This window comes from Etheostoma spectabile, chromosome 4 (genome assembly GCF_008692095.1).
Source record: "Etheostoma spectabile isolate EspeVRDwgs_2016 chromosome 4, UIUC_Espe_1.0, whole genome shotgun sequence".
Lineage (NCBI taxonomy): Eukaryota > Metazoa > Chordata > Actinopteri > Perciformes > Percidae > Etheostoma > Etheostoma spectabile.
This window is the reverse complement of record NC_045736.1, coordinates 22,542,121-22,557,438: the sequence shown is the minus strand read 5'-3', so window position 1 is coordinate 22,557,438 and position 15,318 is coordinate 22,542,121. Positions and strand designations below refer to the sequence as shown.

Genomic DNA, 15,318 nt, shown 5'->3' with positions numbered 1-15,318 from the left:
TTATTTTCTTACGCTGTCGTGCATGTCTCTTTGAGAGGGTATTCATATTTAGAGCCCATAGCGACAAAGAGAGAATTACTGTTCTTGTCTCGGAGAGTAATCAGTTGCCACAGCAGCAACAGATTAAGACAGTCCATGTGAAATTACCCTTTATATTAGTATATTGCTCTCTTACCTGCATCCTCCTCTGCAGGTGAAGTGCTACCACCGGCGGTGTCGAGCACCAGAGAGGGAGGTGGTGTTCAGACTTCAGTTCCACACCTGCACTGTCCACGGAGCCCAGCTATGGTTTGGCAAGACTGAACTGGACTTGGCCTGCACAGGTATAAAAAACAGAGGGAAACATGGAAAAGAAAGTAGGGGCAATGTTCAGGTTTTGTACAGTCAAGAAAGCATTGCAGAAGAGAGTTGAGTGATGGGTATTTATGCCACATGTACACAAAGAAAATCACTGCTGGGTGGATGGTATTTATAGCATATATACTGTACAGCATATATCACTATGCTTTTCTACACTAAATTTGAATATTTTGTAAACATATGGTTAAACAAAGGAAACCCCTTTTTATATTTCTATTGCTTCCTTAACCATTTACATAGTAGTATGATTTAGGATCCACTCATTTTTAGTCCATTGTTGTATTTGTGTGTATTCTGAGACACATACCAAATGACAGTCTGTTGAGATGAAACAGAAATGCATGTACATGGCTCAGTAAGCAGCAGTCTCATGACAGTTGCTCTTAGTGCTACATGCTGACGCTTGCATGAATGTACAAAGAGAAGTCATTTCAGATGGATTTATTTGAAGTGTTATTCTGTTTCCATGATGAGTAGTGAAAGCAAGTATCTCTATTTATTAACTTTGGTGTTTCCACATCACAGATCATACTTTCTTGTGAATGTTTTTATCAGTCTCTGTAGTTACGGCCTGGATATTTTAGTCACTGCCTTTACACTTGCCTTTCTGTAGATGACAGGTTCCCTCCAGATGCCACAGTTGAGTTTATCTTCTCTAATGGGCCAGAAAAAATGAAAGGTGAATATTATCATCTTGTCTGTCACTGCATTTGTGTCGTTTTACATTTTTATATTGTTCATATCAAAATGTCTGCTTTCCAAGGTCGAGAATACCGCAAGAATGATGCCTCCATCAAAGTGAACTACAACATCTCAGACCCTGTGGTCAGATGGGATTCTTATGAGAACTTTAACCTGCACCACCAAGACAGCATTGAAAGTAAGAAACACGCACACACAGGTGTAAAGATTTAGCTTTACGTTAGGGTCAAACATCCTATCAAATTCTTCTTGTTTCTACCAGATATCTGTCATACAAGGGGCCCTCTGGACGGCAGCCTCTACGCCCAGGTGAGGAAGCGCCGTGGCCCGGGCTCGACTGCCTCAGCAGCGTCCCCCAACGGATGTGTCACTAGCAGCCCAACAGTCAAGCCTCAAACCCCCAGCCAGACCCAGTCACTCGTCTACACATCTGACTCTAGCCGCTCCTCAGTCCCCTTTGATCACCTGGAAGAGTCCTCTCCGTCCATAAACCGCCCAGAAAAAGAAAACACTGACTTTCCAATGAGGAGAGAAGACGGGGAAGATGGAGCAAAGGAGAAAAGAAGAGGGAAAGAGAAGGATAGAGAGACAGCAATTTTAGATGACGGAGATCCGCAAGGTCCTGTTTGTTTGAGGCGAGAGCACTCGTGTTGCGGTCGAGCAGGCGCAAAGTGTGGTGATGGCGGATGGGAGAGGGAACGAGAGCCCTGCCTCTCTGATGGCCATTGTCTTGGCCGTTGCAACAGCATTAAAAAGAATCCAAAAAGCCAAACTCTGCCGACCTTACCATGCAAATCTGTGTCCCCGCCTCCTCATTCAACTCATATGGAACTCTGCCACCGACATAGCGCCCATCCTTTACCTGAGTTACCATGGGAACGTCCACCCCCGGCCCCACCCATGCCCTGTCTCCTCAGGCCTTGCTACCCTTATTCCACCACTGAACACAACCACCCACACAGCCACACCCTCCCAGCCTTAAACAGACTTTGCACTGGGGAAGGATGTCACCTCCTCCATTATTCTAGCCACAATCCAGCCTCTCATCTCTCTCATCAATCACTGCCCTCAAGCCCTTACAGGGAAATGTTCTTCAGCTCTCCAACACCGTCCTCTGGTTGCCACTGTCGGGAATGCTCCAGCAGGCGAGAGCACCAATCAGCCTCAGTTAGAGCATTCCACCCATTGCACCCCGACCAATCAGAAAATTGCTGGTCCCAAAGAGCAGGGGTCCCACGAACAAGAGAGGTGCCTCCACTATTAGAAAGTGAAAATCCATGGGAGGTGGCGAGAGAGGCAGAGTTCTGGCAGTGCAAATCAGCCATGCCGGCATTTCATGTTTGCCACCCTTTGGATCAGAGTCCAAACCTGGAGCCTAGATATGCCATTGGACCTCATCAAGGCTACCCCAGTCCCCAGTCTCTGATGGATGTGCGGGATGGAGCCAGCAGTGGTTACCACACCCCTCCACAGCCCCGTCACTCCTGTCCCTGCTCTCCTTATCAATCATCCCCGGCCGAGAGCCATGAGAGCCGGGGTTACGCCTCAGGGTATCACTCTGGATCAGCCTCGCCTCTGCCTGCTAGTAGCCCCTCTCCTGGAAGAGGCAGGCTGCCCGAAACTCCCTCTGGATCTCGAGACCAGCAGCATGCTGAGCATTGCAAAGGTGACTGGACAGGTGGATGGTAAAGTGGGGATTGATGTTGTTTTTTATTAACATGTTTGTTACTTCTTTTCTTTCTTATTTCCTTGTAGTACCTTTATCTAATCTTGTTTTATCTCATATCTCAACATAGAAGAGGCCAAGGCTGATTTGGAGGATGACAAATCCCAGGGATCAGAGGGTAAATCGGACTCTAATGGACAGTCAAGTACCCCTGGGCTGGACTCTGATCCTGACTACACAATCATTGGAAGCAGCAGCCCCACACACACAGAAGACAGGTGGGTGAAACTTTTAGTTTTTGGCAACTCTACTAAAGCTGAAAATAAAATTACATTTATTCTAGGGCTGCAAAAGATAACAATTTATTGTCATCGCGATATCAACTGGCACAATATACGCATTGGGAAAGGCTGTGACTTATTGCTTAATTGCTTATTGCAAAAGTATTAGTTGAAAGAGAATATCAGTAGAAAAGTGCAAAATATGTCACTGTCATTCTTTTTAAGTGGTACCTTTTATATTCAATTTAAATATAACAATGTTGGAAAAGATTTCTATACATTTGTTTTAAATTCAACAAGCACATTTTAGCAGAATACTGGAAGCAGCAGAAATGCAGACATCAGTACACTTTAATATCTAATAATATCTAATATCTAATTAGTACACTTTAATGTTGTGCCGCATTAATTAATACAAATTTGTAGATAATTATCTACTTTTCCATACTTTTCCTTTTCCTTAGTGTAACTGCTGATAGTCCTTCTCAAAGCCAAGAAACCTCTACACAACTGGAGTCCAGCTCAAATAGCAGCAAAGCCATCACACCAGTACCAAGAGAAGCACAATCCCAAAGTTCCAACATATCCATAAATTCCACACAACCATCAAGTGAGCAGAGTTTGAGCTCTGATGGTACGCTCGGAGCAGCCAAGATCACTGCAGAGGGATCTAACCAATTACAGACTTCAAACTATGCCACTGTCATTATCACCCCAGTCCAAGTGCAACTGAATGGCTCGGCCCTTCCTAGTGATACCACATCTGACAGCAGCAGAGGTGTATCCATGAACCCTTCTGTCAGTCTTAGTTCTAGCCCTTCCACCACTTCCCCAAATTCTCCTATTGGTTCCCCAGACCTTCAGTCTTCTCCTCAGCGCTCTACATCAGCTACCGACACAGCGGGACAAAGACTGAGTCCGGAAAGAGACAGCTCAGCCGACACCAAACCACCATCACCCGTGCCCGAAGGATATCATACACCAACCTTCCCCTTAGCGTCTTATTACTACCCATTACTAAACATCCCTCACATACCATACACTGGGTACACTGCAGTCACCATCCCCGCCATCCAGCCACCACTTCCCGAGAAGAAACGGCTTTTGTCCACACCGGGATCTTTAAACGGACACAACTCTCTACTCAGGGCCTCCTCAGCTCCTTCCCCCACGCACCACGTTACCTTCTCCACTTCTGTGGGAGAGCAGAGATGGGGATCTTCACAACACAGCTGTAGGGAGGAGGCAGACATCAGGGTCAATGCTAAGTTTGTCCAGGACAGCTCCAAGTTCTGGTACAAACCAGGCATCTCCAGAGACCAAGGTGAGGGTTAAAACGAAGGATGATGATATATTGTCATTGCTGTGTCTCTTATTTCACACTACAACACCCTAACTCTAATGTGTCTTTTCCACCGTAGCCATAGCTGTTTTGAAGGACAAGCAACCAGGAACTTTCCTCATCAGAGACAGTAACTCATTCCAGGGGGCCTATGGCCTGGCCCTCAAGGTGGCCACCCCTCCTGCTAATGCCAACGTCACTGGCAGCAAAGGTATCCATGATCCAGGGTCCTGGTAATGTTAATGTTGGCTCACTGACACACTGCCAAGCCTCACACTTGAATCTTGAATACAACAGAGCCATTGATCATGTTAATAGCAAAACCTGTGTTGTTCCTATTGTGAATTCTAGTCAAAGGTGTTGGTGTAGGTGGTTTTATGGCACTAGTCTAGTCACATCAATTCCCAAATCTACAAACTATGTATAGAAAGCCTAAAATAACTAGATCAGAAAACATGGGATTCAACTTAACCCATCAGATTTGCATCCCTTTCCTTTGTCACATGCAGGTTTCATCAGAATATACCGCCCACTAATCTCCCCCCACAGTTTGACAACTACGTTTGGGTTTGTGAGGAACATACTTGCCAGAAAATAAGACCACAGAAAACATTTAATCCAAGTACTTTAAGTGCTTATTAAGTAGTTTCTGATCCAACCAATGTGTGGTTTCTTTTATCTTAAGTTGTATGTTTTCTGTCATAATAAGTTTTAGCACTATCAAATATATGGTATGTATCATTTTTTTGCTGCAAGCACAAGTTTTGATGATAGACCATATTTTTTATGCAATATTGATAGACACAAATTAGGTACTGTCGTGACTAACCAGTTCTATTGTAATCACAATCTTACATTTGTTGTATGTGTGTTCATGCATCCTTATAGGATATGCTCTCAACTAGACAACCTTACTTTACTCACTCCCTCCCTTCTTACCCTCCTCCCCTCTCTCCCAGGGGACCCTCTGGAACAGCTGGTTAGACACTTCCTTGTCGAGACAGGGCCACGGGGAGTAAAGATCAAGGGCTGTCAGAACGAGTCCTACTTCGGTCAGTTACGTTGGAGACACACCTGACACATTACATTTTACAAATTTTGTTACGTAGTGATCGTTTTAACATGTGAAAGTAAAGAAAGTGTTTGTTTTTATTTACCTCCTTTCCAGTCCCCAGTTAGCTTCCTTTTAATGCCTTCTATACTGTCATTATCATAATCTGTGGTACGTATTTTCTCTTTGTGTCTTTGTCTCAGGGAGTTTGTCTGCCCTGGTGTACCAGCATTCAATCACTCCCATCTCTCTGCCATGTGCCCTTCGCATCCCAGAAAAAGGTCAAATCAGTGCCATTACACTTAGACGCCATGAATTTGATTCCAAAAAAATAAAATCAAAGTCAAATAACTAATATTTATTATGAGACACTAATAAAACCCTAAAAGAATAGCAGGTTATTACAATAGCTACAGACTGGACCCTCATTAAGAGTGTTGTTATGTAATTGATGAAGACTATGATGTTTCAGATCTGGTTGGGGAGCTGCAGGAGATGCAGAGTGCAACCAACACCAGCACAGCAGCTGACCTCCTCAAACAAGGAGCAGGTAGTACATGGTCTTGTTTTTGTTTTTGGTGAGTCCGTTGTTACATGAACTTCCATACAGGACCACATGCAGTGAAATAGTTGTGGTTCTTACCTTTGACCAGCAGAGAATGCTCAAGCCTCATATGTTCACAGTACTGAGCTGAAAGTATATTTGTGTTAACCTATATTTTCTCGTCTCTCTCATGAACAAGCTTGCAACGTGCTCTACCTGAACTCTGTGGAAACCGAGTCGTTGACGGGCCCTGAGGCAATCTCAAAGGCAACCAAGTGTACTTTGGCCTTGAGTCCACGTCCAGTAGCAACAGTGGTCCACTTCAAAGTGTCTGCTCAGGGCATCACTCTAACCGACAGCAAAAGAAGGTACATCTACCACACAACAATCTTACCTCTTGACAACATTATAACATTTTCAATCCAGTCGATGTAACTGATAATTTTATGTAAGTAAAAGTGGTCCGACACAGTATGTAATGTTTGATAGAAAACTTTCCAGATAGGATACTTAAAACCAACGCCAAAGACAAATGAGTCATCATATTGTTTGTGTATACACAGGTTATTTTTCAGGAGACACTACCCAATCAACAGTGTGACTTTCAGCAGTCTCAACCCCCAAGACCAGAGGTAGGTCACTGACACATATTGATAAAAAAGACATTCACAGTATAATTCAATTTTAAAAATACTATTTGTGCTTGTACATGTTACCACTGATTATCTTTTGTACAGGCAGTAACATCTGTGTGTCTGCCGCTGCTGCACAAATACGTCCTGTATTGACTTAATTTTATAAATATAAGATATTTATGATTTGTCTGCTTTTTTCCTCTAAGAAGTGAATGTAGATTGCTAGTCACTGTCTCCATGTCTTTGTTATTCATGTTTCCCTACGTTTTGTCTTTCTGTCTCTATTTGTGTGCTTGTGCTTCAGGTGGACTAATTCTGATAGCACGTCAAGCAAGTAAGTGCTTGCTTCACTGTGTGTCTTTCTTGGCGAGTGATATAAACAACTGGTTCAATGTGCTACTTTGCATGGCAGTTAATCACTATACAGTTTGTAACTTTGATTTCGTGAGACAAAACTGGGTTTCTTTCAGTGTCAATTATTAATAGCTGTTTTGTTTTCTTTTACCTTTTATGTCTCCTTGGTACTGCAGGATGTTTGGCTTTGTTGCGAGGAGGACAGGCAGCGCTACAGAGAATGTGTGTCACCTGTTTGCAGAGATGGACCCTGAGCAGCCGGCTGTGGCCATTGTCAACTTTATCAACAAAGTCATGCTGGGACCACAGCTACGCAGATGAGAGAGGGGATCTGGGGGAGATGTTAATATGATTTTTAATGAAGTGTGTGTGTGTGTACATTTGTGCTTGTGTTTATACAGGTGGCATGACTGTGCTCAGCTGAGGATGTTTTTATAACATAATCCAGTTCTGACAGATCACTGCTCTGTAGGGCAAAGTATTTTTCACCTGTCAGTTTACAAAGCACACCGTGCACCACCTTGAGAGGAAAGGTTTGATAAGCCAAAGACTGACCTAACTTTGATAACCTTTGCCAAATGAGATTGAAATGAGACATTAGGTCTTTTTTTGTTTTAGTTTTTTGCTGTTGATAAAGTTTTTTAATTTGTAATCCTGTTTCAAACTGTTCACATGTTTCATAACAAAGTACCACATTGTTATTTGTATTGAAGTTAGAGCTAAAGGAAATATGGCTAAGAAGTCTTTGACAAGTAGTAAAATGTAAGAGTTAGCTTTAAGGTGTAAAGTGGCCAGATGAAATTGCGGCCCTTAGAAATGTTAGAAAGAGTAAATGAAGTAATTAAATACGTAAGAGATCATCATTATCGGGGAGAAAGTGTCTTTGGCTACATTGGAACTACTACACTACTACACTATATGCATTTGTATTGTATTGTATTTTTGTTGAAGTGATAACAACAGATACATACAGTGTATTATGCTAAACCTGCCTCTAATTTTAAACACAGATAGATGATTTAACAAAATGTTATGTAGCTGTCTACTAACTACATAAGCAAGTAAAAGGGAGGTCAGACTTAAAATAGAGTTAGCAAATGTAATTTAGTGAAAGATTGTGGACAGGACCTAAATATTTTTAACATTTCTACAGCAACAAATAAGAAAAAGCCTTGCTTTGTTAAGTTAAAAATGTGATGGAACCAAAGGACATTCTCATATGACAATCTCTGCAATTTTAGTGATGACATTATAAAAAAGAGCCAGTATAGTCTCTCCATATCACAGATTAGTCTTGGCCCGTCTGTGTCCTTATTTAACTAACCAATATTTAGAGCAACAGAAACACCAAAGACTTCATTATCGTGTAAAGCTATTCTGAACATTTTTTTTTATCTATACACTGTTGTTTTTTGGTTTTTGTGTTTTCTATAAATTGATACAGTATTTAGATGACTTCAGCACAATTATTATTTTTCATAATGAATTTTTATGTAAAAGAAGTAATATATTTTAGGCCCATAAGAATGGTATAGCTGTCATATTTGACAGGACATTTAAGTAATAAAATCGACTAAAATGCAAGTGTATGCTTCATCATTCAAAGGCTTAATCTAAAATATATTTTAAGATGTTGTTCTTATTTATAGACCAAATATGATATGTTGTTACCCTTTGTTGTTACTAGCTATGAGCAAGGTCATTTAGTAGGCCTACATCTCATTAGTATTGTATCATTTTCCACATCTTCTTCTCTTGATCTCCTCTTCAAACAACATGATTCACGACAAGCAGTCATTCAACAATTTTACGGTGAATGAAAGGTAAAAAAGGATGAGGTCCCACCGAGATTTGAACTCGGATCGCTGGATTCAAAGTCCAGAGTGCTAACCATTACACCATGGGACCATCTCCTCCAAAGCTAGCCACAGTACCCTACTTGTAGTTTGACAACGTTACACCTTTTTGATTTGTCACATACATAATTGAGGAGTTTTATCTGTTAATCAGAAAGTAAACTACTCCGTGTTTCGGAAATTTTAATTTAGCTAACTTACTTAGTTAGCTAACTAAGTAAGTTAGCTAACGAAAGCTAACCTAGCTAACTCTAACCAACGTCGCTGTGTGGTGAGAGACTGCTGCAGCAACGGAGTGTGAAATTAGCCAAGTGCAGACAGTCGAGCACGTTTGTCTAACCGTTCCCAGCAATATGTGTATTTAAATAATTTACTTAAGGCTTGAGGCTCACGTAAATTACTTTCAATAATTTCTGCTAGCTAGCTAGCGTTGCTCCTTAACCGATTTGGGCTCCTCTAAATAAAAGCTCCGTTTTTCTTCTTCTTCTACTTCTTCTTCTTCTTCTTCTTCTTTCGCTTCTTTTTTGTTTTTGTTTTGGCAACCATTTTTAGGTGCATTGCCGCCACCTACCAGGACTGGAATGCAGAACAGTAAATCAGCAGAAAAAAAGAAAAGAAAAAAAAAACATAACAACGAAATAAAACAACAAACTAAATGAAACAACAAAACTAAATTAAGATGAAATAAAATAAATTCTACCTAACGATGCTGTTTTTTTAAATATTCAATAATGTGTACCTTGATGTGAACATGCATTCCCCATGCTGCATCTCCTCCAAGTAGTGTCCAAATGTTGTCTCAGAAGTACATTTTCTACCAGCATGCTTATCTTAGCTTCTTTTAGAGCTCATCTCTGTTTCTTCCTTGCTGCACAGACTCATGTTGGTATGCACCTACCAAAGCCCATTTCAAGCCGTTTTGCAGGTTCTCAATCCAACAATCCTCTAAACATTTGATCCAGTTGACTGGGTTGGGAGATATGAGTTAGGGGTAGGCTAGTCACTAATTATTTGCATATATCATTTGCAATTACGTTGGGCTTGCAATGACAATAATATTTCTTGCATCTTGAAAACTAATAGCATAACATCTTATTTATTATAATTTTTCCTGTGTTGAGGAACAATTGAGGCTCCACTTTGGTGTGATACCTTGGAAGCAACTGCTCAACCGGTTGCATAGCAGCACATTTTAATGGCAGGCACTCTGGGATTCATGGCTGACGTCCTCTGTGCCATTTTGACAAAATGCAACATAAAGATTTAGCACAGTATTTGTTAAAGCCCAGGGGCCCATCTAGGATAGTACATATTAATGGATGATCACCAGTGTCCATATGTTGTCCCACATCCCCCCAGAAGAGGGGACTAGAGGGACTAATCCTCTTGTGTGTTCAGATCTCCATTTTGCAGCTCCCGTCTAAACTGGAGCTGGAGCTGGATCATGTAGCAACTAATACATGTTTTCAATAAGCCCTGTTGATTTTGTGCTTTATAAAGTTGGAGAACTGTAGTAGTCTAGGACAGCTTACACCCCCTCGTAGCTACCTTTCTGAAGAATTATTAAAAAGAAAACTAACCTTTAGTTCCTTAGGTCAATGTTTGAGGAAGAAAATAGGAATTCTAATAATGCTCTGTATTTGCTGCAATAAAACACTTTGAAGAAAAGAAAGCAAACTACAATTTCGACTAACCACTAGCTGACAGCTTGATTCAGTCTAAAGTAATGTTACTCAAACTAAACACTGGGAAAAGCAGGCTACAGCTAAATGAAGACTTTACAGTAAAAGTAGCTAAACTCACGTTAGCTTTCTGGTGGAGGCTAACGGCAGACCGCAACTGTCTTCTAAAGATCTTCTTTAACTGTCTGTGGGAACAGATCATGCAGTGTCATAAATCCTCGTACATTATGATTATCAAGAGCAGGACAGATCGTGAAGGCAGCACGGTTCATGTACCGACAGCTTTCGAACGAGCAAAGTGGCAGTTGGTCAAGGCCCCCTCCTCCTAAAAGGCTACAGACTCAGAAATGGCACATACCAAGGAAAGCTCATTGTGTGACTGTCTCTGGTGGCTGTAATTCTGCACCAAGGCGGAATTTTGGGAAAAAGACATCAGATGTGGTATTAGGGGACTACAAGGGTCAATATAAAAGCATCCGAAGAGCACCATGTCATGGGACCTTTAATAATTTAACGTCACTACATTTCAGATGCTAAAAAACTGCATTATTTTGAACTGTTGCTAATTCAAAATAAATAATCCAAGTGAATATTACATAATGTATGTGATACTGGCTATAGCATTACAATAACATAAAATAGAAATTAATTTCATATAATTGTACCTTCAACTAAAGAACAGTATGGGACACTACAAGTACAAATCTGTATTACAAACTACCGAGCAATCAAAAACAGAACACACAGAAACGAAGAAAGATATATTAGTGAGTGATATATGGCTATACATGGAACAGTCTGATGGCATTGAGGACTATGCTGTCCTGAAACAGTTGGCTCTGGAAATAATACTCTGCTGATGTTTTCCAGAAGGTAAAATACTTTATAGTTTGTGTCTTTGATGATTCTGTTGGCTTTCTTCAAGCGTCTCCTGTGGTAAATGTCCTGTAGGGTTGGTCGTTTCTTGTCTGTGAGGAACTATGCTGTTTACATCACCTGCTGTACAGCTTTACAGTCCAGGCTGGAGCAGTTTCGACACCACACAGTGATGCAGCTGCTACAGATACTCTCAGTGCACTGTAGAAGGTTCCAACACTCTGCGGTATTGCTGTACTAAAGGACTTGAAACTGCTGACTGTCTACATAGGGTTCGATGAGAATGCAGGAGTTTCCTCCTTGTTATTGCTGCTTTCTAAAGTCCACAGTTGTGCCCTTTACCTAGTTGTTCTGTCACCACATTTGAGACTCACCTTTGTCTCATTTGCTGACCTGTCACTGTCAGATACAATGTTTGTATGTGCACACAGGTAATTAGGAGATGAAATAAAATAATGGGTTTACATGCACTCCGCTCGTCCGACTTAAACCTAGTTGTGGCAAGTGCATTCTGAATATTATGTTGCTTAAGAAACCTGTTATTCCTTATTTTGTTGTGTACATGATTCAGAAATCAGGCTATTGCTGAAAGCCAAAAATAATCTAATGTTCATGAAAACTTGGTCAGCGACTATGCTGATGGCTGTGTTGTCATTCTCAAAATGATGACGATGGGGCTGTGCTGTGCCTCCCAGTTATACGTGATCAGGGAGTAATGGCATTATGAGCTTAGCATGCAGTCTTAGGTGTCTGCAGTGCTCAGAATAAGTGGAGGGAGTGTCACTCTTCATCTGCCTTTCAGCAAGTCCAAGATTCGGTTGCACACGATGGTGCTCACACGTAATCCCTGAGAATGAAGAGAATTGTATTGAAGACTATGCTGTAAACAACCATATTCGTACATATATGCTCTTCATGTCTAAATGTGACAGAGCAGTGTGGGGTGACGGTGATGGTAGTTGAACTATTTGTTCTATAGGCTAGCTTCAGACTATCTAGATTGCCCAGGGGACGTGAGTCTATGTGGGTTTTGAACAGCAGCCTTAGGCAACCCATGATGACAGACATAAGTGCATCAGGGTAGTAGTCCTTCAGGCAGGATATCCTAGATTTCATAGGCACAACATGCATGTTGCCCTGAAATGTTACAAACTGGAGCAAAGGGCAAAGACTGAGTGTATCCACTGGACAGCTGCCAGCTGATCAGCACATGCTTTCTGCCAGAGAGGCTTTCAGGTGCTGTTAAGGGGGAGTGATCCGCCCACATTAGCTCTGCCCACAGTGAGTACTCTAGAAATACTAGGTCATCCTGTAATTAACAAAACATGTATAGGATGTGTTTGTCTTATTTGGGAAGGAGGTATGTGACTCTTATAGTCTTCCCTCTGTGGCTCTGTGTCTGTATTCAGTAAGTAATGGAGGATTTACAAAGTCAAGAAAGCTCCTTTCAGACACAATGTTTGGTCACGCTTTCATGTGTTTATTGAAGATAAAATAGGTTACTGTTATATTGCTCATCTTATCAGATGTGTATGTACCTGCAGCTGTATACATACTGTAAATTTGTGTACATGTGTGCATGTAGATGTCTGCTTTTCTATACAGAATCGTAAAATCTGATTTTGCTTCCTTGCAACATGACAGTTTTGTACCATGTCTATCTATTTGCACTGGTGTTATTTGTTTAATGGCTGTTACCCTACTACTGTTTATGACCTTACTATTTAGTTTTACAATACACAAACAGTATTTTGCACAAACCTCACCTGTAGTCCTGTGTAATGTCACTCTGCATAATCCACCACTTCAGAAAATGATGCTCTTTATCTTTAATGTTTTAATTCATCTCATTGGGGTGTTAATGACAGTGTCATAATGCACCCTAATTGACCATAATGGACCAATGTTCCACTTTACAAATAATGCATGTTTACCTGTCCTGTTCTTTGCACTATAGAACAGCCTGAAGTTAACTCTGTTAGGCATGTTGCAGTATGTGCTCCTACTATACAAGTTATTTATGTACCTGCTCCAGTGCCATGAATACATATTTACATAGTCATAGTTTCAGAGGGTGTTACTGATTTATGATTTCCACTGATTTTCAAACAGCAAGCCTGACATGGGTGCTGTGGAGCCAAATAAATCCCTGTTGGCAGAACAGCTTGATCCAGAGCTGGTGCCACACTTGGAGACCGCCCAAGTCGCGAGACACGGATCAACTCTCCATGAGCATAAACCTAACCCACAAACTTTACTACCAGTTACTCTACACAAATCAACAGTCAACAAACTTACAGGATATGCTAATTCTAAGGTTATTCGTATTGTTTTTTTTGGTGTGGCTTTTATTGTTGATTGGTTTGTACTCTGTAGCCACACAAAGGGTAAAATGTATAACTGTCTAACGTGGATTGGACTGGAATATTTAGGGCATTTTTGTCGTAAACATTTTTTTTTCTCCATTTTGAAGGCTACACAGTGCTGGCAGGAGATTTAGAAAGTTTAAAAGCAGTGTACAACACACTGTAGCTCTAGCACAATGCTGACTGATAGATCAGGGAATGTAGGGGATAAATGTCTGATACACATGTGATAAACAACACAGAGGGTACTTAGCTTATTCATATGTTTTCTAAATTGTGAGAGGGGTAGGCACAATATTTAGTTCAGTTTTGGTATTGCTATAATCTGTTTTTGACATTGAGTTATTTGTTGATATTGACTCATTGACTTATCTGTTGCAGTTGAATTCCTAGAAGCCTAATACTGGAAAACCAAAATAAAGATAAATTAAAAATAGCAAAAAACGATTAGATAGAAAATGGGGTAGAAAAGTGCAATTTTACCATAAAAAAACATTTATTATTTTAAGGAAATGGTGCTTGAAAGGCAGATTATGTTATATCATATATATGACAATCTCTGTAATCTGTAAAGAGCTGTAGGCTATTTTCTTTACAATCTGCACCCTATCTAGGCCTATCTATTGTTTTCAGAAGTAAAGACCGATTAGGTGGATGAGGATATATGAAACCGGATGGGGCCTCTTCTCTTTTTCCCCTCTCTCCTTCGTATCTGTCGCCTTTACTGTTTACATTATAGACACACCCCTGACCTTCACCCAGCCCCCCCCCCCCCCCCCCCAACACACACACAGAACCCACCATTTATCACATAGAGCTACTTGTGCACACAACCTCGAATGAACAAATGCCACCTAAAAAACAAGAAAAGGGGATTTCATCTTGGTGAAGTGCTGCAGTGTTTGATCGCGTAGAGGAGTTGTTTAATCGTCTATCTTTAGCATAGACTCGGCCATCTCTCATGGATTGAAAGTGTATGGCAAGATCGCCATGCAGCGGCATTGCTTTCCAGCCTACCACTGTACTGCAGAGTAGACACACCCCTCCAATGCACACGCCTAACTGCACACATCTGAAAGAGAACAAATCAGTCAAAGAAAAAAATGGAGCAAAATGCATTTAATGAAAGATTTAGGGACCGGGCATAGCTCATGCTATTATTTCAACTGCGTGATATCGAAGGTGATGTTGTGGCGTATTTCAAATATAGGGCTCAAAGCCTGTAGCAGCAAAACAAAGACAATCCGCTGCAAAAGACATACAGGATCAACTGGACTATTTCCACCTATTGAGACACCACACGTATCTAATGTTAGCGCAATAATCACCCACGCGGTGTCCATTGATTCGGAGATTAGAGTCAAACGATGTTGCTTTAAACCTCACGCGGTCAAAGTTGTTTACCTCTTCCTTACCTCTGACGTAACGACACACCCCTGTTTTAGGGGACAGCCCTCCGCCTTATGGGCACCAAAGCGGACCAAACGAAACCGGTCTGGGCCGAAATGTCACCAACCATAACACGGGAGACATGACGAGCCCACCTGTGATTGGTTAACGGAGGGGCTGGGGGGAAATCCCTCTTTTCCGTAGAGGTCCTGTA

At 41.3% G+C, this 15,318-nt stretch overlaps 1 protein-coding gene and 1 non-coding gene across 5 annotated transcripts in view; one reads left to right on the top strand and one right to left on the bottom strand.

Moving 5' to 3' along the window:
* Positions 1 to 8,516, top strand: part of LOC116688071 (tensin-2) — a 31,006-nt gene extending 22,490 nt beyond the window's left edge. For 2 of the 4 annotated variants that reach the window (XM_032513868.1, XM_032513871.1), the window contains 14 exons: positions 194 to 323; positions 974 to 1,039; positions 1,124 to 1,240; positions 1,325 to 2,728; positions 2,859 to 3,006; positions 3,474 to 4,333; positions 4,431 to 4,562; positions 5,311 to 5,403; positions 5,606 to 5,683; positions 5,875 to 5,952; positions 6,146 to 6,314; positions 6,510 to 6,578; positions 6,886 to 6,915; positions 7,112 to 8,516. In XM_032513868.1, the coding sequence (XP_032369759.1) occupies positions 194 to 323; positions 974 to 1,039; positions 1,124 to 1,240; positions 1,325 to 2,728; positions 2,859 to 3,006; positions 3,474 to 4,333; positions 4,431 to 4,562; positions 5,311 to 5,403; positions 5,606 to 5,683; positions 5,875 to 5,952; positions 6,146 to 6,314; positions 6,510 to 6,578; positions 6,886 to 6,915; positions 7,112 to 7,256 (3,519 nt within the window). In that variant the 3' untranslated portion in view covers positions 7,257 to 8,516. The remainder of the gene's footprint in view (positions 1 to 193; positions 324 to 973; positions 1,040 to 1,123; positions 1,241 to 1,324; positions 2,729 to 2,858; positions 3,007 to 3,473; positions 4,334 to 4,430; positions 4,563 to 5,310; positions 5,404 to 5,605; positions 5,684 to 5,874; positions 5,953 to 6,145; positions 6,315 to 6,509; positions 6,579 to 6,885; positions 6,916 to 7,111) is intronic. The other 2 variants (XM_032513869.1, XM_032513870.1) reach the window with 2 other exon arrangements.
* A 255-nt stretch (positions 8,517 to 8,771) lies between these two features.
* On the bottom strand, positions 8,772 to 8,843 carry trnaq-uug (transfer RNA glutamine (anticodon UUG)). Its single transcript has one exon. It is a non-coding gene; the product is annotated as a tRNA-Gln (tRNA).
* Between the last annotated feature and the right edge of the window lie 6,475 nt (positions 8,844 to 15,318).